At 41.4% G+C, this 27,791-nt stretch overlaps 3 protein-coding genes across 8 annotated transcripts; 1 reads left to right on the plus strand and 2 right to left on the minus strand.

The window, feature by feature from the left end:
* Positions 1 to 266: 266 nt before the first annotated feature.
* On the minus strand, positions 267 to 2,699 carry ascl1b (achaete-scute family bHLH transcription factor 1b). Its single transcript, XM_046395534.1, has one exon. The coding sequence runs from the start codon at positions 1,785 to 1,787 to the stop codon at positions 1,173 to 1,175; it is 615 nt and encodes a 204-aa protein (XP_046251490.1). The 5' UTR covers positions 1,788 to 2,699; the 3' UTR covers positions 267 to 1,172.
* A 3,582-nt stretch (positions 2,700 to 6,281) lies between these two features.
* On the plus strand, positions 6,282 to 10,902 carry irf7 (interferon regulatory factor 7). The gene is made up of 10 exons (XM_046394923.1): positions 6,282 to 6,533; positions 6,936 to 7,089; positions 8,206 to 8,377; positions 8,466 to 8,566; positions 8,680 to 8,731; positions 8,829 to 8,942; positions 9,110 to 9,312; positions 9,735 to 9,936; positions 10,055 to 10,170; positions 10,286 to 10,902. Exons 1-10 carry the CDS (start codon positions 6,526 to 6,528, stop codon positions 10,475 to 10,477), a joined length of 1,314 nt encoding a protein of 437 aa, XP_046250879.1. The 5' UTR covers positions 6,282 to 6,525; the 3' UTR covers positions 10,478 to 10,902.
* Positions 10,663 to 27,750, minus strand: phrf1 (PHD and ring finger domains 1). 6 transcript variants are annotated; one of them, XM_046394915.1, is made up of 21 exons: positions 27,602 to 27,750; positions 27,391 to 27,512; positions 25,477 to 25,555; positions 25,230 to 25,377; positions 24,913 to 25,029; positions 24,385 to 24,581; positions 24,110 to 24,193; positions 23,888 to 24,021; positions 23,662 to 23,753; positions 23,215 to 23,393; positions 22,736 to 22,868; positions 22,450 to 22,574; positions 22,088 to 22,281; positions 21,526 to 21,648; positions 20,814 to 20,968; positions 18,534 to 20,379; positions 17,140 to 18,386; positions 16,768 to 16,844; positions 16,191 to 16,340; positions 15,919 to 16,047; positions 10,663 to 15,270 (listed from the first exon to the last, which is right to left on the minus strand). In XM_046394915.1, the coding sequence occupies exons 4-21, from the start codon at positions 25,315 to 25,317 to the stop codon at positions 15,106 to 15,108; spliced, it is 5,235 nt and encodes a 1,744-aa protein (XP_046250871.1). In that variant the 5' UTR covers positions 25,318 to 25,377; positions 25,477 to 25,555; positions 27,391 to 27,512; positions 27,602 to 27,750; the 3' UTR covers positions 10,663 to 15,105. The 6 variants fall into 6 exon arrangements, with proteins under 6 accessions (XP_046250871.1, XP_046250869.1, XP_046250868.1 ...); XM_046394913.1 differs by having other exon boundaries at positions 25,230 to 25,396; XM_046394912.1 differs by lacking the exons at positions 27,391 to 27,512; positions 27,602 to 27,750 and adding an exon at positions 26,149 to 26,392.
* Between the last annotated feature and the right edge of the window lie 41 nt (positions 27,751 to 27,791).

Raw genomic sequence — 27,791 nt, forward strand, 5'->3', positions numbered from 1 at the left:
GAAACGTAATATTAATCTCCCTGTCCTGAATGCAGACAAAGCGCTGTAGAAGGTGCGCGTCTATAATGGTTATTGAGTGCTCAACCAGCTGCGCAATTTTCCCCCGTGTGCCCGACCAAGTCGGGAAAAGGTCACGCAGGGGCTTTTAATAAAAGAGAAGCTCGCTAGTTTGCTCAATTACTGCCACCAACACACACCCCTCAGACACACACACAAACACACACACACACACACACATCTGAGCATAAAAGTGTCCAATATCATCAGAAGAACCAAACCACTAGAGAGGAATATAATATAAATAGATTTCATCTTTATTTATAAAACTTGTTTTACACAAAATATATTTGTTAAAATCGAATATTTACATTTTAGGCTACGGGAAACGGAGAACAAGTGCATACATTAATAAAGGTCTCCTCATCACCTATTTCAAAATAACAAAACAACTACAATCTGTCACAGGTAGTAGATTGATATTGCTGTCCAGTCACACAACCCATACATGCCAACTCACTGCCTCACTGACAGCTGGTTCTCAAAACACTGTCAGGAAAAGTGGCAGTGACTTGTTGTTCAAGAACATTGTTTGTTTCACTCAATGTACAAAAATATGTCTTCCGTGTTAAAACAATTTGTTTTATGACACAATGTTGTTATGAATTGGGGGGGTGTGTGAAAATGTACATCACGACAAAGTCTGTTGACGCATCATCTTTGTTGTGTTGTGCCTTCCAACAGACGTGGCAGCTGAGGAAGGCAGCCCTGCTCTGATGAAACACTCATCAAACAAGTCCTCTGGAGCTGCAGCGCAGTCTCAGCAGAGCCTGCTGTCTCACGTATTAATTGCACTTATTCAGACATAACATCAACAGTGCTTTACTTCCACGCGTCAACGTGACACCGAGTCCAGCTCCCTCCTCCTTTGTGGGGACTTCAGGGCGACTATTCATGCTCTATGCAACAAGAGGCTCCCTCTCTCTCTCACACACACACTCTCTCTCTTTCTCATTATTGCCTTGCTCCTGCAGAAGCAGCCCGGTGAGGGAGGGAGGCAACAGATCACTTCCAAGCACGGAAGGCAAGACTGATCTGATGCCTTTATCAAGTCTGTCAGTATTTCAGCCGCCTTGACGCACAGACGCCGCTGTGCAGTTTGGATGATGTCAGCCTCAGTACCTGTCGAACCAGGTTGTAAAGTCCAACAGCTCCTGTTCCTCGGAGCTTAGAGGCTCGTAGCCACCTTCATCTGATGAGTAGGTGGAGTGAGGCGACTCCGGGTCGGCGGAGTAGCTATTGGAAAGTGTCGGGGATGGCAACCCGCACTGGAACGCAGCCGATACAGCGTCGTGTTCGTCGAGAAGTTGCTGTAAAGCCCTGATGTACTCCACCGCAGACCTCAGGGTCTCCACTTTGCTCATCTTCTTGTTGGCGGCGCCGTTGGGCACATGCTGACGCAGCGTCTGGAAACCCATGTTGACCTGCTTGACCCGGTTCCTCTCTCTTTCGTTCCGCCGGGCCACGGCCACGGGCTGCTGCTGAGGGATGGAGTAGCCGAGGCCGTTGAAGCTCAGGCGCCGCTTGCAGCGCAGGAGTTCCGGCGAGCTGGAGCGCTGTCTCTTCAGCACCTTGGTTTTGCTTTGGAACCCGGCAGCGCTGGCAGTGTTGGGGTGCACGGCGGGGGCCGTGCAGTCCTGCGGCGGGGCGTGCAGGCTGAGGCCGGCGCGTCTTTCAGTAAGTCCAAACGTGAATGCAGTCTGCGTGGTGGTGATGGTTGTAGTTTCCATCTCGCTGACAGTTCGTCTGAGGTGATGGATGCAAAGGGACGAGCGCAGTCTCTAGCAGAATAGGAACGAGGCTGACTGTGTACGGCTCTCGTGTCCTTCGCGTGGGGACCGTGTGGCTAACTCTAGTCCAAGTCTCTCTTGACTGCTTACTCCACGAGCCGATCTGACCCAAACTTTGGCAGCACTCCTCTTTTTCAACACGCGCCCCAACACACACCTCCCACCCCCTTTTGGAGACGCACGCTTCATCGCGAGGCCCCGCCCCCGCTGTGTGATTCTTCTGCACACCGACTCCCCCGGGCCAGGCGCGTGGCTCCGGGAGCTCAATAAACAATCCCGAGCTTTCACTGCGCCCGGAGCACGCGCTGGGCTCATTTACATTCCAATGTCTCTAACTTGAAGGCCCATTGGTCGATTCAAACGGCCTGCAACCGTGCGAAAAGAAAGAAAGAAGAAAAGGACAGCGAAAGAAGAAAAAAAGGAGAGAGAATGAAAAAAGTGAATGGTTTAGTTCTTTGAAATGCCTTTTGAATTTGACAATGTACCCCTGGCAAGTCTTCAAATTATCAGTCTTCCCCCCTCGGCCATCTTTCTCCTCCAGTTCTTTACAATCACAAATACCAAGGACGCACTCTCCTGTATCCAGGCTACAGCTTTACAGAGCAAAATAAATTGCAAGCGTGTCTCTGAGCACAATAATTGGCAATTATAAAGCTCGCGCCGGGACGCGATTAATTTGAAAGTAAACATCATGTTTATGACATGCAGACGTCAGACAGAGAGCCTATTACAGCTCCTACCCAACTCTGTGGTCCTCAGTTTGTTGCCACTTGTTTGACTGGTTACCACTGGAAAAGTCTTGTTGAATTCAGTAACTTTTTAGCTCTCGTACGAATGCAGACACTTTCGATGGTGTCATATGTTTGCACTCTTTTACACTGTGGATTACGTGGTCCAGTAAAAGTCCAACCCAACTCAGAGCGCAGTTGGATGCAGGATTTCAGCACCACCTCTGACTGGACAGTGAGATACCACAGCATCGTCGCCCTCTACTTTTGCCCTTTTCCGAGTAGTAGTAGTAGTAGTAGTAGTACTATTGTCTGTTTTATTCACATGAAGCTTTTTCCATATTGTGAAAAGGCCTTCGAAATGTGTTTTGATTGCAGAAAAGTCTCCCTACCGACAACGTCTGTCAGTGAGAGAGCATGTGAGGAAACGTAAAGACCGTCGTCCCCTAAAAACGGAACACTTGCGGCCTCTGGCGGCGTAAATTGACAACTACCTCCTTCAGCCTCCTTTCATTCTGTGGGGGATTCCCTAACAGCTCGTGGTTTAACATCTCCTCTGGGCTGAGACTGATCTAAGCCAAACCAAAGTAAGAACTTTAACAGTCAGATCTTCAGACCTCTATTGTCCACAACCGTCCATAACACTGGAGACATCAAACAATTAATTAATCATCTGTAAACACGAACAGATTATTTCAGAGATGTGAAATGCCCATGTTATTTCCAATATCAAGCCAACTGAAACTTTTAGCTGAAGTTTACCTTACAGCACAAAGACTGAGACCATATCATACTCCATTCATTATCATCATCTTATTATTTCTCCATAAATCCTGTTGCAAAAATCCCTCTGTGTGTGTGTGTAAATGAGTCTCCTAAATCAGTCTTCTCAAGGTAACATAATATGACTTCAGCAATAGAACTGTACTGGTCTGTGTACTTTTCCATGCTCCTCTGAATGGGGATGCTTTGTGTGGAAAACCCCACTTTCAACCTCTCTTTCAGTCCCTACTCTGCCTGGTCTTCCCCTATCAACAGCAGGGGGCGCTGGAGCAAACAGAAGTGAAAACCCTCCTTTACTAACCAGCTCAGTCAGCAGGTGTTTGTAAAAAGATTATATACCATCTAAAGCTGTCAGCAATCGCAGACACATCCAAAAGCTCTGAGGAAAACATTCACAGTTAGTCAACAATGAATCATGGACAGTAAAACCCACTGAGAGATGTGAAGCATGTAGTTGGCCAAACAAATATGGAATAGAGTGAACTCATACAGTACATAGGTGTGTGTGCTGTAGCAATGTTAAATCAATACTAACAATTGTCTCAGCTATTTTTTTTTTATGTAAAAACCAGAAAATATTTGCAATGGATGTGGATATATTACAAGAACATTAGATAAAGATCAAATTCTTCTGACTGAAACATCACACCTTAGACAAACAAATATACTCTTCTTTCATTTTCACTTAACACAGAAATGCAGCCACCCACACACACACGCACATAAATGCACACACTCACCATTTCAAGCCGAGGCCTGCCAAAGTCCCATTCAGGTGTGGCTGTTGGTTCTCCTACACAAACTGAAACTCTGAACACAACACCCACCTTTTCTTAAGCTTTTCAAAACAATGCTTCAAGTCTCCAGCACTTCACATCTGACACCCGTGGGTGAGATAAGAATGATAAAGTGTGTGTGTGTATCTTTCTATGCTACTAAGGTAAAATAATAGAGACATACAGAGTGAGAGATGAATCAGGAAGGAGAATCTAAAAATAAGCTAGAAGTCCCTGTACAAATCCCTGGATAGGCAACACTAAGGACCCATCAACTCACTCGTATAGTTTTGCAGGCCACACTACGAGATAAGAAAATGCACTGCAAATAAAATCTGGTGACTTTTCTGAGTGACATGTAGGAATGATCTACTCCATCTTCTGTCAAAAAACATCTATATTACCATCTGGCTTTACAGACAAGCTAACATCACCGATGCTGCATTTGCATTGTGAATGAAAGTGTGAAATAAGATGTGAGCCTTCCATGTGGCTTTCCACTAACCAAACTACATCCTTCCTCAGTGGCTGCGGTTTCTGCAGGGGCCATCTACAAGGAGTGAACAGCACTTCCAGGGAGCAGGAAAAGGGTAGTGCTCCATCAGGGTATGTATCACTTCCCTTTTCCTGACACATGCACGCTGGGCTGTTAGGCCAATATGAGACACATTTCTCAAACAGTGACAGACTAATACAGTGTGCTGATTTCCCAGTTTTTCACTAACGCAGTCTGTGGTAAGGATGCAGCCTGACAAAAGACAGCAAGTCTCCCCTAGAGAGTAAGTAAAGAGAAGTAAGCTCAGTGACCTTCTGCATGCACACAAATGTGACACAGAGGACGTGATCTTTAGTCCAGTGATTGTGGTTAAAAAATTGCACAAGACCCCCCAATGAGTGCTAATAATATTTTTAAATTGTGCTTTCCTATGTAGTGAAGTTAGAAAACACTGATAAAAAGAGGAAATGAAGCCTCATCTGGAACAGTCTGAATAATGGTTTTTAGTCACATAGACTAAAATGTATGCCACAGAAACAAGGGCATCCCCAGTGGCTATAAATACTGTGTCTCACTCAAACACATGACACAGCCACACACCTGCAGGCTTGTGACTCTGTGAGTCCCCCAAAACATCTGAATACACATTTATTATAAACTACGGCAAGTTGGCTGGTGGATTCACTGGAACAAGGTGATTTCATGACATGACATTTTAATGAACTATTCCACTCCAAAAGTAGTCAGCTAAGTGCCTCGGAGCTGACAGACCCCACAGTTGTCATCTGAACTGAAACTACTGAGATAATGTTCAGTGGGCCTTGAATCTGCGGGGTACGTCAAAATGAAAATGCTTCACAGATCAACCGCAACACCTGCTTCATATTATGTAGATCCCTCTTGTGCTGCCAAAAAGCTCTGACCTATCAGGAGAAGCGACACAGGATGAGTGTTGGATCCTTTGGGTCCTATGTATTGAGGTCTGCAATATTTAAGTTGGTAGCACGTGTTTAAAGAACATCCACATGATTGCCAGAACCCAAGGCTTCCGTGCAGAACACTGCATTGTAAACATGACATGACTATAGAAGTTGCTCTCACTGTGTGAAATACTGAAGTCTTCTCATATTTTTACGGATTCATCACAACATTCTGAATGTCTGGTCTTCATTTTATAACATCACACTTGCACGTATCTGTCGCCATTAATTTGTTTAGAAATCCCCGGATTCTGATCACGTCTATTATAAAACATGACTGCTTTAACCAGCTTCACGTTGCATACAGTAGGATATCTCTTTAAGAAAGTAAGTTTTAGAGACAAATAAAAGCAATACGCCCACTTAAGTATTTGATATATAAATACAAAACAAATCAATAAAAAACAAGGCGTGGAGGGGAGTAACGCTATCACGAGTTACACTAACCTACAGTAAACGCCTCTGGACTCTGGTTTTATTATGAAAGTACCAGCCAAATGCCACTCAGGTGGTAAACACCCAGGGCTGACTCCGTGGGCTTTCGTAGGCAAAAACAATTGGATGATGAAAGGAGGGTGACGTGGTGATGCAAGAAAACACAACTGGTAACGCGACTTTCATTTTCTCAACAGAAACTGTCGGTGGCAGAAATTCCGGTTCTCTGACCGGCAGTTTTTGTATCCGGTCTGCAGAGGGTGCAGTCGATTTATCGACCGTGAGCACGTCTCAATCGTACAAGCGAATCAGACGCACCCGTTCGTCGGAAAATGCCCGTTTGCTTCCCCCGCCTCCGCCTCTCTTCCAGCTGGGGAGGGGACATTAAACCATCACATGACCTCACTGGACTGGTTTATATAAAACCAGCCAGGGTGCTCCGAGGACACATTTTTATGAGAATAATCCCTCTGCAGAGACATGCAAAGGTAGGAAACTGCACATCCTCGCCTCCGTCTCTCCTTTGCCTGTTGGAGATATTGTCATTATATGTGGATACTTTGTTTTGTCGGAAGTGGATTGCACTCATCGTGAAGGAGTTAGTTCCCTGTAAAACTTGCTGTGTGTCTGGATTGACTCAACCCCTGCAGTAGTGAGGTTCAGTAAAGTGTGCAGGCTGCTGAATATTGTTTGGTCAGACCATGTTGAGGATTATTATTGAGTATTTTCTGCCTTTCTGACCTTCTGTATAAGAACAGAAAAACGTGTAACTGTGTAAGCTGTCAGTAGTTTTCAGTGTTGTGTTTGCGTGGTTAAGGTGCTTGTCTCCATTTCCTCATGCAGAGATGTCTTTGTAAAGAGCAACACTGATGTGCCATGTTTCCTTGTAGTCCTCCCAAGCCTCAGTTTGCCAGCTGGCTCATAGAGCAGGTGGAGACGGGCCAGTACACGGGCCTGCGCTATGTGGACCAAAACAAGTTCAGAGTCCCGTGGAAGCATAACTCAAGAAAGGACTGCAATGACGAAGACAGTAAAATATTCCGGGTGAGTTCAATGTCCTCTGTTAAATTTGTCACTGCAATACAAGTATTATCTGATTAGATTAGATTAGACACTAATACCGTATTAATACCTTTGGATTGAAAGATGGGGGTAAATGCTTTAAGTATAATACTGTGCCAGAAACGCTCCTCTTAGGTTACTGTAGATAATGACTGATGATTCTTTAGGGATTCTTTCATTTCTCTACTGCCAGAGTGCTGAGGTATGCCAGGTGTTGCTGAGGGCAATTATAGCACACTAACACCATCAGTGGCACTTCTGCTTTCACTGAGTCAAAGCAAACAAAGCAATACCACAGCGTGAATGGCTAAAATACTCCGTTACATGTAAAAATCCTGCAGTCAAAACTTTCTGATACAAAACAATAAAAGTAACCAGATGGAAATGTACTTATTTTCTGCTTTATATATTACCAATATAAACGTAACCAGTGATCATTACCATTCAGTCTGAGAGTGAGAGCAAGTTTCGGTGAGGCATCATCGTTCCACTGGGATTGCATTGTGTCCTTTAAATGACGGATGGAGGCAGTGTTTTATTGTTGTTGCTAAACCTGGTGAAACTAACAAGTCCATTCTGTAAAATCCAAATCTGTGAAGTAACTACATCCCTGGCTCTAGAAAAGGTGGGACGCTGTGTAAAACAGAATGCAATCATTTGCCTTTGCAGCCCATGTATTAATATCTGTTATACAACCGCATGTTTCACATCCTTGTTTGTGAACATCTGAGCCTTTCGAGGATGTCACGTCCAGTCACAATCCTACCACGTGTTTCCCATGTGAAATGTTCCGAATAGGAGTTTTCTGAGCCGTACACAACTTTCCAAATTCAACATAAGCAGATATTTAAAAAAAAATCTATGTTGATGTTGGGCAAAAATATTAAACATATTGTCTTTGTGCTGCTTTCAACTGAGTAAACTGAGTATATGTCAAAAGGGGATTAGCAAGTTATCACATTCTGTTTTATTTATGTTTTACATTTTTTTTTGGGGGGGGGGGGGGTCAGACTTAGCTGTTAGATAAATGTAGTGGAGTAAAAAGTACAACATTTCCAGTGTGTAAATATGGCCAACTGTGGTTTGTATGGTTGACAGGCATGGGCAGTAGCAAGTGGTAAAATCAACGAGTTCCCCAATGACAAGGCCAGGTGGAAAACCAACTTCAGATGCGCTCTGAACCAACTCTCTGTGCGCTTCAAGTTGATACAGGACAATTCCAAGAATTCAGATGACCCTCATAAAATTTATGAGATTATGAACACTGACTGTAAGTGTAACTTATTCCAAACAATCCCTTATGGAACCATTTAGAGTTTGACTGTAAATGAAAGTGATTCTGTTTTCTTTATCTGCAGATAACTATGAAATTCTGCCAGCACAAGACACCCAGGGGTGTTCTGACATGATTCCGCAGATCTACAGCTCTCCCAGAGAGTGTTTCCCCTCAGGAGCTGAGGTGCAATATTGCCTAGAGCCTACTTCCACTTCCCTCCATTAAGAATCACTTTGAGATGTCAGCGTCTCTTTTAATACCTAATAAATAGTACTGTACCTTTTTCCTCCAAACAGCACAATCTTCTTAACAATTTCATGGCCTTGGATCTTGGGAACCATCCATCAGGTACAGGAGGCCTCTTCATCCTCCCCACCTGTTTATGATTTTACATGGTTTATAATGAAGGATAAATGTAGTTTGATCTGCTTTTCATGTTTATCAGAGGAGCAGTGGGCAGAGGATTATGTTCAGCACAATCTAGCTGTCCCTGAAAGCTATTCTGCAGCAGCTGATATCCACCCACAGCTGCTATCAGATCAGCCATCTTGCTACGAGGGTATGTTCAGCTAAATAAAATTTAAATGACTTTATTGAAATGAAACAGAAGTTTTTTTCAAAAAGTAAAAAAAACAAAGTAGAAAAAAAAAAGAACAAACCAACTTACCATATGTTGAGATGTGATCGTTACATGGATTTTCGGTTTTTTGCTTGTTTGTTTTGCAGCAAATCCTCCTCAAGTCCTCAGTTCACCTCAGCAGCCAAGTATATATGATCTGGAGATCTCCATCCACTACAGGAAAAAAGAAATGTTCAAGATCACAGTGAACGCTCCCCGTGTCCAGCTCCACTACCAACACGAGGCCCCTGAGCTGAATGCTTATCACATCTGCTTCCCCTCCACAGCTGGTCTGCTGGACCACAAACAGGTACATAATTGCATCAGTTGGCTTAAATAATGAAAAAATCCACCACAAACTGTTTTAAAAATACCTTTTAACAGATTATCTGACTTTCCTCTGCCAATTCTGTAAGACATTTAGTAAAGGAAAGTAAAAAGATGCAATAATACACACAGAAAATCCAAAAAAGATCATGTTATACACAGTTACTTGCCATATCCTCTGTCCGGGGTGGACGGGGGGTCACAAGTCTCAGTCATTGAGTCAGTCAAAAAACAAACTAATTCCAAAATAATCTATTAAAACTCTTACTAACTGCTACAATCCACAGCACATCAAAGTATTTAAGGGATTTTTCCCTTAAGTCTGTGCCATGTTGTTGTACATCCTCTGTGTGACAGAGCTTGTCTATGTCATACTCTTTCTAATTACAACCTTCTTTATACCAGATTGATTACACCAACCGCATCCTTAAGAGCATCCAGAAAGGTCTACTCCTGGAGGTACGGGACACTGGTATCTATGCCTTGAGGCAGGACAGGTGCCATGTGTTTGCTAGCACCTGTGACCCGAGTGTGGCTCACCCAGACCCAAGAAAGATGCCCCAGAACACCACGGTGGAGCTCCTCAGCTTTGAGAAGTATGTGCATGGTAGGTGTGGATCCCTTGCTCATTTCTGTGCACAAAACTACAACTTGTTAGTGGTTATGCAGTATCTGAAGCCAGTTTGCACTGGGAAATTACTGGTTCCGTTTGTATTTGTGTTCAGAACTGAAACAGTTTAAAGAGAACAACGGTGGCTCTCCTGACTACACCATCAACATGTGCTTTGGAGAGAAGTTTCCCGATGGAAAAGCTTTGGAGAAGAAACTTATCGTAGTCAAGGTAACACACATACCTGAGCTTCATCTCAAAGCCACATGAAGTACTTGAGTTCAGTTCCTTTCAGTTAGGCTGTTTTCATGTGTTGTAAAAGGTCTGTCTCCCTTTCCCTCCGTAGGTTGTCCCACTGATCTGTCGACACTTTCATGAGATGGCCCACATGGAGGGGGCTTCTTCTCTTCACAGCGCCAACATCAGCCTGCAGATCTCGCACAACAGCCTCTATGATCTCATTAGCTCTGTCTTTGGTCTGCCACTGGCTGAGCTAGAGCCAGCACAGGCTGCTCTGCCTTTTCTGCCACCGATGTGAAATTTCATCTTGCACCCACCTCTGTATAGAACATTGATCTACCTACGGGACCTATGATGCACCACATCCCAATCTTTACATAAAGCTTCGCTAAAATCTTAGCAAAACTGGTGACCTGTTCAGTGCATCACTACAGAAGCTCCAAGAGCCAAGTGAGGAAAAAAATTTATTTATTTCTTTTTTTGTTTAGCCAATTAAAACACATTTCTAGCCAAAAGAAACAAAGCTATGTGGAGTAGTAGTAGCACTTTAGCCTCTTGTGGCCAAAATGTTACAAAAGCTAAAACCTGATCCTGAGAAAAAAAAAAAAAAGGAGTCATCTGCCAAAAACTTTTTCCACCTCTGTCACAGATGAAGAAAAATCAGGGACTTAGAGGCATTATCCTGGCAAAACCTTTTCACTCATTCTTGAATTCTAAAGGAAAGAAAACAGTTTTTACCAGACTTAGAAAATGCATCCACCAGATTTTTTGTCTCACTCGTCCATCGGGCATTCTGTACAACACAGTAAATGAAACAGGAATGAATAAACTGGGTACTGCATTATGTGCCAGAAAGTGTAACACCACCCTCCTGCTTTGCATCGCCTCCCCCTCAATTTATGTTAGTCATAAACTGGAGGTAAAAACTTGACATTTTTATCACTACAGAAGTAGATGTCCAGAAAAGGATTCCTCCACTATTGAAAGCCAGTGGCCTTACCTTAGAATAAACTTTTTTATGAGAACTGTAAATATCAGATTCTCTTAATGAAACTGCCTTATACATTGGTAAATCCATTGTAACAAGTAAAGCTTTTTGATCTCATATTTATATGCTTGTAAAATGTAGCTGAAGGTTGAGTAAAATGTCTTTTTAAAGTTTTTTTATGTGTCATATAAATATACATACACACATACACACATATGTATGTATATGTATGTGTATGTATACAGTTATACATGTTTACTAAATGAATCTAACCTTTTCTGGATTCCAAATAAAATCTTTAACCCTGAATGAGATCTTTTTCATTTATTACAACTGTGACGCAATGTGTGAGCTCATCTGGAATTTGATTGTATTTTTATTTACATTTTACACAGTGTCCCAACTTTTTTGGAATTGGGGTTGTAAAACAATTTTAGGGTATGACCTAGAGACAAATCAAGCCTTTTTTAAAAAAAAAAGAAATAAACAAAAAAAATGTGATACCCACAAAAGAAAGGGAGACTTAGACTTTAGTTTTCATCATTAAAAAAAATTGCCCCTGGCAAGAAAATACAAATGATAGCTGAGTCAGCACCCAGTCAGGACCAGGCATTTTTAGGAGGAATTCACAAAACACACCGCCTGAGCACCTATAAGATGTGCTACTCAGAAAGGCTCTCTTTGAAATCATGCATATCTCATCCAGGGTTTCTCAGTCTGGTGGATGCAGGTTTGGGATGTCTCCTTGCTCTGACACTCCCGAATCAAATGAACGGGCTTTTATCAGGATTCTGCTGATTAGGTATAATTATTTCTAAAATGCCCAGGGCTCGAACCCACAACCTTTGACTCCAAGGGAAAGTCATGATTTTGCTGAGCATAGGACTGAACCATTGTGCAAAGTTGGTTTATTTTCACACAAAGGAAGGCAAATTTAATGGCAGGAATAATAATAATATTAATAATAATAATATTTATAATCATAGCAGTCAAGCTTTCTGGTCTCCAGTGACTACTAATAGATAGTTTTCATTTGTGGTGGCTCAATTTGAGCGACAGCCATGACTATGATTCTTATGGTATTTCTTTTTATGTTACCATATAATGCCCCCAAATCCCTGGGGCTAAAATATGATGACAGGACAGAAAATTGACACAAAACCCCATCTATCATCAGCGATTTATTATCATTTGTGTTTTCTCTTAGAAACAGCAGAGGGGGTGTACTACGAAGCAAGATTAACGGGTTAACGGGTTTAAATAACACCGCCCATTCGCTCATACCTTCCTTAATGATATTCTCTAAGCGCAATATAGATTCTCAGCTAAAGGAATACATTATATATGCAAAAGTGCTGAGCCATACTTTAGTAATGCCACTGAACATAGCTATGTAATTAACTTTCAGCAGAGCAGCACAAATTATATCCATCTTGTGGTTTTTGGACACAGGAACTTAGATGCATGCAGCTGGTGATGCAGAAAATATTTTTTTCGCCCAAAGCTTCAGGTTTTTAAATTTATAATATTTAAATTTTACACAGCATATGATGCATAAACTAAAAGAACAATGATGGCACAACAACTATAGACCTCTTTGGACGATGATGTTATGCTTGGTTCTGATTGCTGCCATTGTATTTTGTTGGTATAGCAGCTAAAAGAACACGGATCCAGAATAAAACGATTAGTGCACTGGTATTAATTACAAATAATATCCAATTAATAAAACTCATTCACTTTGATTTGTCCAAAAAAAAAAAAAAAAAAAAAAAAAAACTACTGAAAAAACAAAAAAAATGTTCCTTTATTCCCACACATCCTTCATTATGGGACAGACCTCAATGCAATTCTTGACTATCTGAAGCAACAGTGTTGCTTTTTGCTGCAACATATTCCTCACAGCTATCCAGCACATACACCTGCTGACCTCTTGACTGAAGTTGGTGTGAGCTGAACTGCCCATTTTGTGAGGAAGAAGAGTCAAATGGCGTAATCAGCACCCCTTTATATGGGAACTCATACAGAGCTCGTTGGGCTAAGAAAGTTGGTACTAACCGTCATGATACTCATTATCCGACTGGGGCTCAAGCAATGAAAGCCTGGCTATGTCAAACATACTTCATGGATCCCCAACCTCCTTTGTGGGTTGATCAAGTAAATACAGAACAAAAAAAGATACATTCAGATAAACATTAGCACCTGTTTTTTTGTTGTGTTTTTTAGGATTCTTCCGGTCCTAAATCTTGGCTTTATAAAGCCAAATTAAACATGACAACAAGGTACAAGGCAAGGCCAACAAACCACCTAACTAGTTTTACAGTAGACAAACTAGCATAGACAAAAAGAAATGATGAACAAGTTGAATTAGTTTCTCACAAACATTTGTCTTAATGAAAGAAATGCAGAAAACACTGAAAACACCATGACGAATTAGTCACAGTGAGGCTGTAATTAAAAACTGGAAAAGGCTCAAGATTAACATTGTGAGGATCCTGTGTTCCCAACTAAAGGGATGTTTATTTCTATCATACCTGCCGTAGAAACGCTCTGACTTATGAGATATTCCATTTTTTCCCATTACAGGAACTGTAAGTTGATCTCTCAAGAATTATGTCCATAAAATGAGCTTAATACCTAATTAACATAAATATGGAAGAAAAAAAAAGGAAAAAACAACTTTAAGGTTAACATGAAATCAGCATCTTGTACAGTGACAACATCTAATTAAACATTTATGCAAGATAACAGAGGCAGCAATTCAGCCATTGAGACATAACATCTGTGTTATAATCCTTATGACTCCAAAATAAAGTCTACATCACTTGTACTGGCGTTGTACTCTCCACTGTTAACAAACAGAATGCCCAAAAAGAAATTAAATCTCACTTATTCAGGGAAATGGTGCTTTTCTTTTTTTTTTATTATGATTATTTTTTATCTGTTTGGCACAAAACAAAATATTTCTTGGCTCTCTAAAATCTGGTTTCTACATTTCAGGCATGTGTTGAAAAACAAAGATAATGCTGAGGACATAAGAGAACACATAGGCTGCCTAAAGAGTAGAGGCTGTTATTTGGGAAGAATGACTCCAATATTCATTTCAAACTACTGAGCCAGACTTTACCTGTAGAACACAATGGACTACGTTTTGCTCATTAGACAAGGATATTAGAGATGTGGAAGACAACAATAAAGGCTCTCTCATACAAAAACATAAACCAAGTAACTCTACAAACCTACGAACCATTTGTGTCAATGACTCGCAACAGGCAACACAGATGACAGGAACACGTGAGTGGACATATCAAATCTATATTATTTACAGTCAAATCTAAAATTGTTTAATTCCTCTACTAACAAATTTTCTACAAAAATTGCATAACAGTGTCTTTCCTTAATATGACAAATGTCTTCAATATGCATACTCTGCATACTTTTATACCACTTTATAGCCCACAAAACGAGTTTTTCCACTGATAAATACCCCCTCCCACCCGCAAAACAAAACAAAAAGTCATAGAAAACTCAAACACAATGCATCCTCCCAGTGATATGCCTGTGGAAAAGCTACCTGATTTATCATTCCATGGAGAACCTGTTGAGATTTGCCTCTTCAAGGCACAACCTCAGGGTCTCCTACTAAGTTTCTGAGCTGTTCACAAAAACGCCAGTTCTTGGCAGTGACGGTCCAATCACTGTGCTGTTCAAGTGATCGATGAAAAAAGTTTCTCAAAATTCAGTTAAGATAGAAAGCTCCATATTAAAGAAAATGTTCCACCTTGAGGCTGTGAGCAAATCTTAATTAACCGTTTCTGTCAGAGAGTCTGAGATCACACCCGGTGGTCACAGGACACAAAGTAAAACACACTGTAACATAATGTATGAATGAGTGTTTGTGATCAAAGTGGCTGTCCTTGCCTGTAGTCTACTGCCCCTCATGGGCTGTCAGAGGTTCTCACGGCCTCAGTGTGAACCTCCTGTGCCCTCCCTGAGTCCTCTCCCTTCTTGTGTTTCCTAGCATGCTTGTATTTGTCCACGTATGCCTTGACCAGATTGCCCACCTTCACTGGGTTGATCTCCCCACTCTTGCTGTGGCACACCTGATGACCAGGAACACAAGATAATTATATACAAAATCTCATGGAGACGCTGAGAAGTACCTGGGATTATTACCGTACTTATGCTACTAGAACTTCAAGTTTGTGGTTGGTGACAAACCACTCAGCATATTTTTGCAAACTTTTTAAACTTTTTCAATGTGGGTTTTCAAGGCTGACACCAATATCGATTATTAGATATCGAGGAGATTGATAACCGATTACTAGAACCAATATACATTAGCTATAAAAATCAAAGTTTTAGTGTTGAAATTTATAATAACCAGTGATGGAAGGTAAATGAGTACAGTCTAATAAAGTTATGTACTCAGATACAATTTTGAGGTATTTGTACTTGAGTATTTCAATTACTCAAAACTACGTTTACTTCACAACTTCAGTCGCTATTTACTTTGTAGTTTCAGACTATTCTGTATTAGACTATTACCCAGGCTAAGCAGTCAAACAGACAATATTGTCAGTGCAAAGCTGAGTGAAACCACAATATGGTGACTACACACAGAAACAGGATGCTACATCAGAGGCAAAGTAGCATATTTTTACATTTATTTTATTGGCAATTGGATTAAAGAAAGAAAAAAACCTGAAAATGGGCCTAACAACTGGTCTGTCCATACTTTTTCAACCTACCTTCTGGACGGCTTTGCGTAAAATCTCTTTGTATTCCTCCTTGTTGATGTCTCTCCTCTGGTAAAAAGGCTTGATAGCCAGCTTCACCTCTTCTATGGCTCTCTCCTGCATGTGCAGCTTCTTTAAATACTGTTGGCAGGAGCAAGACATTACAATGTCAAGATAGAGTCTCCATAAATAATCTCAAAGTAACAAGGAGTTTAAATATTTATTCAAACACAAAAACAAAAGGGACAAAAATCAAAATTTGAACCATCTCAAGTCAGACTCACTTTGTCTTTCTTCGACAAATCCCCTTCCTCAGCCTCGCCTTGTCCAGTGGCTGATAACCCCTCAGGATGTACACCATCAGATCTAGAGGAACTACTGTGCGGAATAACAGCACCTTTCTTAGAGGAGTCACTGACAGTTCCAGTTAGGTCCTGTGAAAAGTAAAGGGAGATTAAAAACTAAGAAGATGAAAATAAGTCTAAAATATGACTTGAGGATAGAATAAAAGATAAAAGATTGTATTTAGACTTACATAATTGTATTGTATATATCTTACATAAATGTATATGTTACACATTTACGTTTACAGATTGCCTAGTCACAAAAACCTTCTTGGGAAAATGTGGTTAACATTAGATGTGTAACCAACAATTTCAAATACTACAGGATGGCTTTTACTTTCGTTTAGCCTGAAAAATGCTTCAATGTCAGTTTCAGTTTCGGCCATGTGACTTTATGTGAAACCAGCAAATGTACTGTGCAGGTCAACACTGCCACCCTCTGGCCATTTAATAGCATTGAATGCTTGATGCTAGAAATATCAAGCTAACTAACAACAGTGACAAGTGCCCGTCCTACCTGACTCTGTGTCTGGCCTGTAGAAGAGGGTCTGCGAGCTCCTTCCTGCTTGAGTCTCAACTTATACAAAGCCAGCTCTGTGTGAGAGAGAATTCAGAAAACATTTAACAGAGAAGCAGAGACAAAAACATTTTAGATCTCTGCCTGCAAGACAAAGCATTAGGATATAGTTATTTAAAAACAAAAAACACCAAGTTTTTGCGTATGAAAGACACAACACAAAATCACAATTTACATCTTAATTTTACATCTTTTTATTTTCACTTCTTTATGTTTTTTTTTCAATTTAGCCAAATCTGTTAACATGACCTATTAAAATTATGTGACCAGCTAACAAAAACTGGTGTGGAGGCATCTACTCGAAACACTTACTGCTTGCAGATTTCTCTGGTTGGGGCCCCTCAGGCTCCTGTATATTCCAGGTAACCCTCTTCACTTGACTCTTTGATTTCGTTCCCTGTACAGTTGGTACCGGACCTCCTTCATTCTTCCCCTCCTCTACTTCTTTCTCTTGTTTGACGGACACAGCACTTCCCTCTGTGCGCTCAGACTTCACATAGTCCAGGTTATCTAGCATCACATCAACATTAAAGTCATCATCCGAGTCTGAGGGTTGCTGAACTTCCTGCTTTACAGGGACAGCCAATCCAGCTGTGTTTGGCTGTTCATCCAGTAACACGGGGTGAGACTGAGAGACTGAAGACTCCTGGAGGCTGTCTGCTGTGACAGGTGTGGTCACTGTAGAAAATGAGGTGACAGAGGGCACGTGGCGTGGATGTGGAGAACTTGGCTCAGATTTAATTATGGGAATTTCACATATCTCTGGCTTAACGGCATCCGCTTTGTCTCCAAACTCATCTATTGCTTTGACTGCCATCAAATCAGCGTGGTCAGTTTCTTCTTTCTTTATTGGTTTATTAATAGGAGAATCTTCAAACATATCAAGAAGTGGTTGTCTTTCTGTCTTAATTTCTTGTCCAGTCTTTGTCTGTTCTGCAATTTCTGCTGTTGTGGCCTGGTTGTCTATCCTGACATCTTGGACTTCCTTCTTAACTTTAGAGGTGGCAATAGAGGAAGGAGCCTCCTGTTTGTTTATTGTGGCAACTTTTTCCTCTTTGACGGAGCTACGAGCGATACCCTTCTCTTTTTTCTTGTCCTGTAACTGTTTTGTGTCTTTAGAGGACGGAACAGAGGTGCCTGAAATTTTCTGTGAATTCTTGGATGACAAGCTTTCTTTTTTCCTTCTCTCTCTTGAGCTGGATCTAGACCTGCGTCTGCTCTTGTCTTTTGACCTCGACTCCACCTTGTGTCTGGAAGGGAGAGACGATTTTTGCAGTCGAATGTGGTCTTTCTTCCGTTCCCTGGATCTGGATCTTGACCGTGATTTTGACCGCGATTTTGAGAAAGACAGGCCCTGTTTATGGTCTTCTGATCTAGATGTGGATCTGGATCTGGAACGTGATTTTGACCGCGATTTTGAGCGAGACCGGCCATGTCTTTTCTCCTTTGACACATGTCTTCTCTCACAGTCTCTCTCTTTGTCATCGTGTCTCTCCTTGCCCCTTTGTTTATGCTTCTTCCTCCGTGAACGCTCTCGGCTGCTAGAGCTGGAACCGGACCTAAAATTGGTAATGACAGAAACAAAAACTTCACTGAAAAACACATAGGGTGCTCAATTAAGGTCTTAATGTCAAATGGATGGCTACTTAATAGGTGATACCAGGAATACTGGACAAAGTATAGCGTTACATTTACATTAAATTTACCTCGACCGCCTCCTGTCTTTGGACTGCGATCGCCGTCTCTTTTGGCGAGTCCTGTCAGGGGAATTGGACTGAGAGCTTTCTGACGTTGAGCGTGCCCTTCTCCTCTCCCTGGACCTTGACCGCCTAGAGCTCCTTTCACTGTCCGTCTTCTTTTCTTTTTCTCGACTTCCCTTTCTTGAGGAGTGATGCTCTCCCCTCCTCCCTCTGTCTGTCTCCGGACTGCTGGACCATCGCTCCTTTGAAGCTTGGAAGCCTTTCTTCCGATGGTCCAAATCTCTTGATGGAGACTTGGAACAGGATTTGGAATCTGATTTAGTTTCTGCCTTTTGTTTCTTTGAGGTAGGGGTAGAGCTGGATGCTGATGAATCATTCTTACAGTTAGAAGGAGCACTGTTGGGAGTTCCAACACTCCGACCACTCTCTTCTTGTAAAGTCTCTCTCTCATTCTTTAAAGGAGGTAGGATGTGATGAACAGGTGATGGGGTGCCTGCTGTCTCTGATTTCAAACTTTTTACACTGTCACCAAACCTTTCACCTTCCCCTGCATCTTCTAGCCCTGGCTCTTTCTTAACTTTAGTGTCAAGTAATAATGTTCTTTTCAAGGTCTCAGTGTCTTTTTCAATCTTGACGTATTCCTCTGAACATCTGACCTCCTGAGATATGGTGTCATGAGCACCAGCTCTCCTTGGTTCTTCCTCTGAGATCTCAATCTCCTGTGTTTCGGTTTTCACATGAACCAGATCCTGCTTGCTTTGCACTAAACCCTCCTTGTTTCCTAAACTACGAGCTTTATCCTCGCATGTAGCGTGTTGAGAGCTGCCATCCACACTTGTGCTCTCAGCTTCATTGTCTGAGTTGCTTGAGTCAGACAGAGTGGGGTTAAAGGGATCATAGATATTATTACTATCTTGCTCTTTATTGACCAGCGTACGTGGTGCCAAGAGCATCTGTTTATCCCTGTGCAGCTGCCTCTTTCTTGCTTCCTCTTCCTTTTTTCTCCAGGGTTCCTGCATGTTACCTCCACTGGCAGAGGATGACGTGATGCTCAGTCGCCTTGAATGCCAGGAATTCCCACTGGAGTTAATGCGGAAGCTCACTGCTGAGGAAGAGGAGGAAGCTGATGAATAATGTGGCTGGCTGGCAGGGGAGGCAGTGGAAGAGGAAGAGAATGAGCTGGAGAAGGATGATGACGATCCTGCTCCATCAGGCCTCGGCCTCTGAGCCTGACCCTTTTGCTGGTCTACACTTTGCTGCCTTCCCTTGTCCCCAGCCAGGCTGTTCATGCCTCTTTCTGACATGCCATAACCATTACTGCTCGTGGTAGAATTACTACTACCACCACTGCTACTACTGCTTCTATTAGTTCCATCATTTGTGATACCACTGCTGTCCTTTTTTATTTTTGGTATCCTAGGAAGCACTGACACATCCACCCACATGGGCTTAGTCGGTGCCTTTTTAGATTGGGAGAGTGAAGGGGCTATTCCCTTGCTCTTGGAGCTGGAGTCTACGGTGGAGGGACAAGGGGCTCTAACTCCACTGGTTCCCTGGGTGGGTCTGACTGGACATGGTGGCTGCAAACTCGGATGACGTCGAGATGGTAAATCAGAATGAGGAGGCAACTGGGTGTGGCTGACTGAGGAGGGCATCAGGGTGGGTAGGTGAGGAGAGTTCTGGGAAAAATAACTGTTTGTTGAGCTATGGGAGGATCCTGGTAGGTCTCTGCTGTAGTGGGGAGACAGACAACCATCTCCTTGGTTGGGTGACATCACTGGGTTGATCTGGGTGCTGGCATCGCCTGAGCTACTGCTTTTGCTGCATCCTGGCTTTAACACTGATGGCATCACTGTAACAAAGGAAATGTGATTTTTTTTTTTTTTTTCCATTTTGCTTTGCAGATGAAATTAATTTACACATTGCACACTGTTTACAGTAAAGTAAAACAGTGCTGAGGAAAACAAGAAATAGGGATAGCTCAGTCAGGCTCAGTCAGTAAGCTGAGACCGAGTGTGAAATAACTGTCTGCCAGTGTACAGTTAAGTTTTAGTTGATATTCACCAACTGGACATGCATTTTACATAAAGCAGTCAGTTTGTTTGATATTCAAGAGCTCAACTTAATATAAACAGCGCTGTGTCTTTACCATCAGCTACTTCTGGTTCTCTGTCTGCCTCTACTATGCACCACGTGGCACAACACTCAAAATTTAAAAGCGACAACATATTTAATAAAATCTCACTGTTTAGACATTGTATTTAAAAATATGTCCCACATACTTACTTGGCTTTGTAGCTTTCAGGGAACCATCTCGGTTAATAACAACATCAGAGCTGTCCATTAAAAGCATGCTTTGTCCTGATAAGATGCTGCCCAGCAGGTCAGGCACAGGGGCTGCCTCTACAACACCCCCTGACTGGGGGACAGCTATAGCCCTCCTGGAAAGGCAAAGCAAACTTTAATTAGATCAACCATATTTCTTTAGTATTCATCAAGCTAGACACCATCTTGACCGCCACGACTGAGATTTACACATCTCACTTATGAGATATTGCAAAGAAGCAAATATGATGTGTTACATGATGCTACTTAGTAGTGTTTGGAGTTGCTGTCTGACCATTTTGGATTTCTAATCTGATCATAAGTTTCTGTTTTTAGCAAAACTGACTACAGACTCTTACGGTTTGTTTGGCCAAAAGAAAAAAAAAGAAAAATCTAAATATGTCGAACGCAAAGCACCTTTACTTTCAGCAAATTTAGACTACCATAAACACTCATTTGTCATTAGAAACAGAACTGGTGACGTTCAAAAACCAAGCTTTCTTACATCATGCAGCAGCAAATTCATGGTAAAGATATAGCTTAATAAACAGGATCAAAAAGCTTGTTAAACGGTTAAGTATTAACAAGAACAAGAGCCAAATCAAAACCTGTTCTGGATAACCATATAATATGTAGGAAATGCATATTATATATGGCTTCAAGAGGATCTTACCTGGAAAGGCTTGCAGTGACTGGTCGAGCTACAGGCTGGTGAGAGCGAAGAGCAGAGCGTGAGATCCCTCGCCTCTTGGCTTCCAACAGTGATGTAACATGGGCATGCTGCTCTTCCTCCTCGCTGGTCATAACAATATTGTAAATCACAATTTGCACAATCATTAACACCATATATGCTCAGATACATACAAATGCACAGACATAGCAAAACATACGTTAACACGTTATACCAGCACTATATACTTAGATGACAGTGATACCTACTTAAAGATTATGATGGAGCTGACCCAAACCATTCAAATATTTGTTTGTAAGCTGACACAGGTCTAAAACTCACATTAGACTTGTGTCATAGAAATCAGCCCGTATGGGAGTATACACGACTTGGTTCAAAGTTACTGTACCAAAGAGTGAGGACCCCTCGACCAGTATGTGAGTGGCAGTAGTGACCATCTCTGTGCATTCCCTAAATATTATATGATATCAAGAAGATCAAGACATATTTGAAGTTTTTATAATGGTATTTGGATCAGTCCCACAATATTAACCAGTTTTCTTACTGATCCACAAATGGATCCAGGTCAAATGGATCTCCATAGATAGACAGGGATGCAGCGCCTATGTCAGCACGCATGCCACTTAGCGTGTGCTCTGATGGACGGTATACTGTAGGAAGTGAAGAGCTCTTCTTGTCCTTTACAATTCCAAGATTATTTGCAATACGGCTTCGAGGAGTGGCTGTCTTTTTCAACACCTAGTGGGAAAGCACAGTTACACAGAGTTTATCTATAGAAAAAAAAGCATCTTATGATTACAAGAGAAATTAATTATTTATTGTTCACATTCAGTGTTGGATAGGTCTAGTGAAAGGTTTAAAATAAAATCATTTAAATCTCAAGACTGATGTTGAAGGCACACTCACCAGCTTTTTTCTGGACTTAGTTCTCCTCACTTTCCGTCTCCTGCCTTTGACTCCTTTGCTTGCCATTTTACCTTTTTTGCCCACAGCAGAAGATGCCTTCTTCTTTTTGATCTTTCTGCGCTTTCCTGTTCAGTTAATGACGGAAGTTAACTCTCATTACAAGCACATTACTATTTCACAGTCACCCCTTGATTTTTCACCTACTACATCTGTCAATGAGTGTGCCTGTGAATATACTTAACATATCTAAAAATGATTATGTATTCATATGTTTGTGCTTACTTACTGGTCTTGCACCTGCCACTTGATGAGACGCGAGGTGCGAGGTCCCTTATGTAAACAGACGTGTTGAGCCCAGCAACCACAGCATTAATAGTGTCATCAAGCCATGTGGACTGAATCAGATACGTGGGAGCCAACTAGGAAGAAAAACTTGAATTATTTCACTGCTTTCACAAACCATTATTGTCTGAAGACAATTCCCAAATATATGTACCACTTCTTATCACAAGGATTTCAAACAACAAACTATTTCAAACACACCAGATGTCAAAAAAGCACGCCATCACCCCTGCTGTGAGTAGTACTTAAGTACATTACCCAAATTCACTACTTAGCATGACATTAATGTCATCAGTCAATCTAATGTGCACAACAACAAATTCTGTGGAACATATCAAGACATTCCTGTAAGTTTCAGCCTTGCATGTATGTTGTGGAGTTATAAAATAAGCCAAGACGAAAGCATCACGCCTCATGCCAAACCTGTGATGTGCGTGCCTGTGTGATGCGGTGTCGGTTGACATTAGCTCGAACCCTCTCACTCTGCTGAGTCCGAGCTATAGCTCTGGTGGGACCTGCGGCACGGGTGTGGGAGCGACTGGAGGTAGGGTGGGCAGTAGAAGGTAGGCTCTCTGTATCACTGTGTTCTTCAGCTGAATCCCCTGAGTCAAGAAGTTTTAAATGACTGACTTGTGAAAAGATGCTAATGAGCACCAACAATTCTCTAAGTTCTGAAGCATGAGCACGTATAACATGTATAATATAATGAATGACACTACAGGTAAATGTGGAGTAGGTAAGCAATAGCTTTTAAATGACTTTGGGTTTCTTTGCAGTACTTTTTTTGTTGAAAATGAGTTAAATACACAAAGAGCAATTCCACAAAGTGAACAAATTCCAAAAAGGAATGCAAATAAATGAAAGGCTTACTTGAATTACGGTTGTTGGCATCACACTCAGGGCAGAACCATTCCTCTACAGGAACAGAGTCAAGAGGTGGCGTGAGACACTCCATGTGATAACTACAGAAAATAAAACAACAACAAATTTCTCTGGTGACAGGTGATCTGGATCAGAATTTAAGGCGATAAAAAGCTAAAAGCTGACTTTCAACACACTAAGAAAGGATTATCTATTAATAAACCATTCATCTCACCCAGCATCACAGCCATCACAGAGCAAAAGGCGGTCCTCACGGTCAGTGCCCCCACACACCTCACAGTTGGTCTGCTCCAAGTCCAAATCTACTCTTTCCTCTAGACCTTCCTTCACAGGCTTTTGTACTGTGATCTGAATGAAGCACTCATCATGAAAAGCACGCACAAGCAATTGGTCCACACAACATTATTTTACACTACCAAGGACTGAGTAAACTTACCATTTTCTTCACTTTGCCTCCATAACATTTCCTTAGGTATATGCTATTGAAGGCAATGCGGTCTACAGGACATGAGTTTGCATTCTAGGTGGATGAGAACAAAATTGAGAAATAAACCATTCACTTTCCTCTCCCCCAGATGATTTTTAGATGCAGAACATGTACTAATAATCAGTAATATGGGCATTTAAAAAGTGCTTAAACTAAACTGAAAAAGTAAAAGGTAAGCCTAAGTGCTTTCACCTTAGGCTTATACCAAATGAAGTTAGACCCACCTTGGCCCATTCAAGGATGCAGTCAAGACAGAAGAAGTGCTCACAGTTCTCTGGTGTTGCAACAGGCTGGCTGTTGAACGAGTTAAGGCAGATGGGACACTGGTCTGTGTCCTCATCCGAGTTCATCCCTGCAAAGTCTGCAGAGGTTCCCCCAAAAGCTCCACTGTCAGTCTTTGCATCTTCCTCCTCTTCCTCATCTGATGAAAACGGGTAGAAATCTGTTTTATGTGTCCTATACAAACTATATTTATAAAGAAAATTACAAAAAAACACAAAGTAGGGGGCACAAAATAATATTCTCATTTTATACCATAAGTGCATCAGATTTCAAATAAGCTTATTTTATCTTTTTCAACTCTACAAGAAAATTAATGTTTGTTAAATCATAAATGCATGAATCTTAATCAAAGACTTAAGTTCATCAAGTTCATCACTCACCTGATCATTTGGGGAAAAAAAACAAGCAAAAAAAACCCCATCATCATCATCTTTGACAACAACATAAACAGCATATCTAGCCACTCCTACCATCCTCCTCTTCATCCTCTGCCTCATCATCCTCTCCATCTAGGTGACCCTCCTCATCTTCCTCACCACTGTCAGATTCTCCCTCCTCAGACTCCTCTTCAACATCGTCTGAGTCATCTAACAGACAAAATGCGATAAAAATGCATGCATAAATAAATAAATGCATGTGGTTTTAAGAGCTTTTAGGTTTTTTTTGGTTTTTAGCTTTTATGCTTGATATTGAACTCTTAGGGAGAGAAATGCACTTTGCTGAATGATCAACAAATGAGTAAATCATTCGGGCTCCTCAAGATACACAACAATCTGACACAAGCTACCTGAGATGGCCCACAACGCAGCCCTTTTCCCTTTGCTATGGGACGTATTGCGGTTGATCATCTCATCTTGGCTGTCATCGTCATCCATGGCTGACCATCAGAGGAACGGATGAGTAATTTCTCAGACAGTTCTTCTTTTAAATAACTCCTTCGAAGAGAGACCACAGCTGCAGATAACGTTATAAAGTCTGCAGTTTATGTATGCCACACCTTCTTAATCTCACAACGTGTATGCCAATTTACTCACTGTTTAGAAGACAGGCATTGAAGAGAACAGGTTCTCGGCCAAGTCTATGAATGACGAAATTTTATCCCCGAGTCCTTAACTAGAAAAAGAAAAACGATTATCAACCATGTGCTCTTGAACTACGAGATGAAGCGATACCTACAGTGACAAGACAAATTAAGTCTAGAGATATCTTCTTACTGACAATGAGTGACATTTGAAACTATAGAACAGCAGTTTTAAAGGACCGAATTTTGTAACTTACTTTTGCTATCTGACGAAAAAGAAAATGTTAACTAACACCGGCTAGCTAGCTAGTAGCAGCCTGCAGACAATGCTAACGCTACATTTGTAAACAAAGAAGAAACTGGCATCACATAGAGTGCTTCATCTATGTCTCAGACAAAATATACATGCAGCGTGTATGTAGATTCATACATTATGGATAAACACACTGACAAGAATATGGGGCCAACCTATAACGCCGTTCTCACTGAACAAATGACGCTAGCTCGTAACATTAGCTTCAGTATACCGTTTTAGCTAACCTCAAACAGCTAAATTTAGCAAACGTCAAATACTAGCTCGTTCGGACTGTACTTAAAACGTTCAGTGTATGGATTAATTTACAAAGATTTAATCTGCATGACTTCAATGTCACATTCTAGCGTTTGGTAGTAATTTCAAACCTACACTCTTAGTAATGGGAGGTTTGTTAAGAGTGTTTTGAAGTCTCCACGGGTGTTGATGGACACCACCGGCTGGCTGTAGACGGAAATGGCCGAGTGCACTCAGACTTTTAAAGGGACAGTATCCGTTTTTTTCTTTTTACACGTGAATAAAACCAAGGGATTTGTGAATTCGTGTGGTTATTTGTGGGTTTTTGTGCCTATGAAAGTGTGTCCTATTACATTAAAGACATGCTCTGTAATCCAAATGTAAACCTTAGCCCCCAAACTAAAAATCGAAACATAAGACTGACCTTGCACTCACTATCATTATAATTTGATTAACGGGTATTTTAATACATGAACTAACGCGAGATAAGAAGAAAAATAATCTCAAGTTTTATGGTGGCAGTTTCAGTTATAAAACACAAAATATCATACACATGACCTATGGCCTCAAATTGATTATAGACAATTTATAGTGGTTCAGTTTAGTAATAAAGTTCAAAGTGCACATCACACTGTAAGCTGTTTGAAAAAAAGTCACTACTTAAACAAATTTGTTAATGTTAAATTATTAACGAGTTAACCTAAGGATAAATTATCACAAGGTTATACTTTACATTTAGTACCTAACCCGCTCGAATCACAGTCTTTAAAATAAGCTTCTTATGAGTAACAACTACAACTGCTCCCATACGGTGCCAGAATCCATAAACGGGTCACTGTCGCCCCCTAGTGGTAAACATAACTTGTCAAAATCAACCGTTACGTAATATAGTGTAATCTTGATCTGCCACTTTGTCATGGGGTTATGTGTGTCCTAGCTGTGAATAATCCGAAAGGGATTTGAAGGCGTAGGCTTGCAGACTTACCCATATGCATGTGACATAATTTTGGGAAATGCAACCTTATATACTAAAAACAAAAAGGCTATTTTCTAATATCCCAAAACAAAGAGAGAACATCAAGTTCAAGGGTGATGTAAGGGTCAGGTGGGGGTGGTGTGTGTGGTGATGGTGGTGGTGGTGGGGGGTTCCTATTATCGTCTTTGCCGAAAACTTTTTATATAAAAGTTATCCCTATATGCCGTGATGGGATTACTATTCTTTGACACCAGTGTATTGTGTACTTATGTACTAAACTTTGGTAATGACATTCTTAAAGGAACTTGAAGATTCAATAGATTAAATGTTAATTGTAGTTTCAAATGGATACGCTGCTGTACAACGTGATAGTGACGTCATGGTGCTCTAAACTCTCGCACCGTAAATAATTAAGTGATCACCGCCTTCGTCCTCCACCTCCTCCTCGCCGTAGTCATCATCAGATCAGACCGTCGTGCTGCATCCTTGGTACGTGCACAGCCACACTCAGCTCATGGCAACACTGTACACAAGTAAGCCGAGTTCAACCACTTCACACTGTAGGGGTAGGGGCGTCCTTTGACAAACCGGCTTAAACAGCACTTAACCCACCTTCAGTACCAGCTGTCGCATCACAAGCCGGCCATTTAAGAACAAGGAAACCTGTCTCGCATTGATGTTTATGATAAATAGTCGGTCAGGATAGGAAACTGTTAACGCGATAATGGTTCATTCCTAATGTACGACGTGCAGAACTGAACGCGCCGCACCCCAACTATAACTCTGACGATCAACCGAACTT

Source organism: Scatophagus argus, chromosome 7 (assembly GCF_020382885.2).
Source record: "Scatophagus argus isolate fScaArg1 chromosome 7, fScaArg1.pri, whole genome shotgun sequence".
NCBI classification, from domain to species: domain Eukaryota; kingdom Metazoa; phylum Chordata; class Actinopteri; family Scatophagidae; genus Scatophagus; species Scatophagus argus.

What these genes read in the sequence shown, in the direction of transcription:
- irf7 (XM_046394923.1), top strand. An exon ending in TCAGCCATCTTGCTACGAGG is followed by an intron (nt 8,943 to 9,109) that starts GTATGTTCAGCT and finishes TTTGTTTTGCAG; the next exon opens with CAAATCCTCCTCAAGTCCTC. An exon ending in GTCTGCTGGACCACAAACAG is followed by an intron (nt 9,313 to 9,734) that starts GTACATAATTGC and finishes TCTTTATACCAG; the next exon opens with ATTGATTACACCAACCGCAT.
- phrf1 (XM_046394915.1), bottom strand. Translation starts at nt 25,317, where the DNA reads ATGGATGACGATGACAGCCAAGATGAGATGATCAACCGCAATACGTCC. An exon ending in TGCGTTGTGGGCCATCTCAG is followed by an intron (nt 25,030 to 25,229) that starts GTAGCTTGTGTC and finishes TTTGTCTGTTAG; the next exon opens with ATGACTCAGACGATGTTGAA. An exon ending in TGCCAACAACCGTAATTCAA is followed by an intron (nt 23,394 to 23,661) that starts GTAAGCCTTTCA and finishes TTCTTGACTCAG; the next exon opens with GGGATTCAGCTGAAGAACAC.
- ascl1b (XM_046395534.1), bottom strand. Translation starts at nt 1,787, where the DNA reads ATGGAAACTACAACCATCACCACCACGCAGACTGCATTCACGTTTGGA.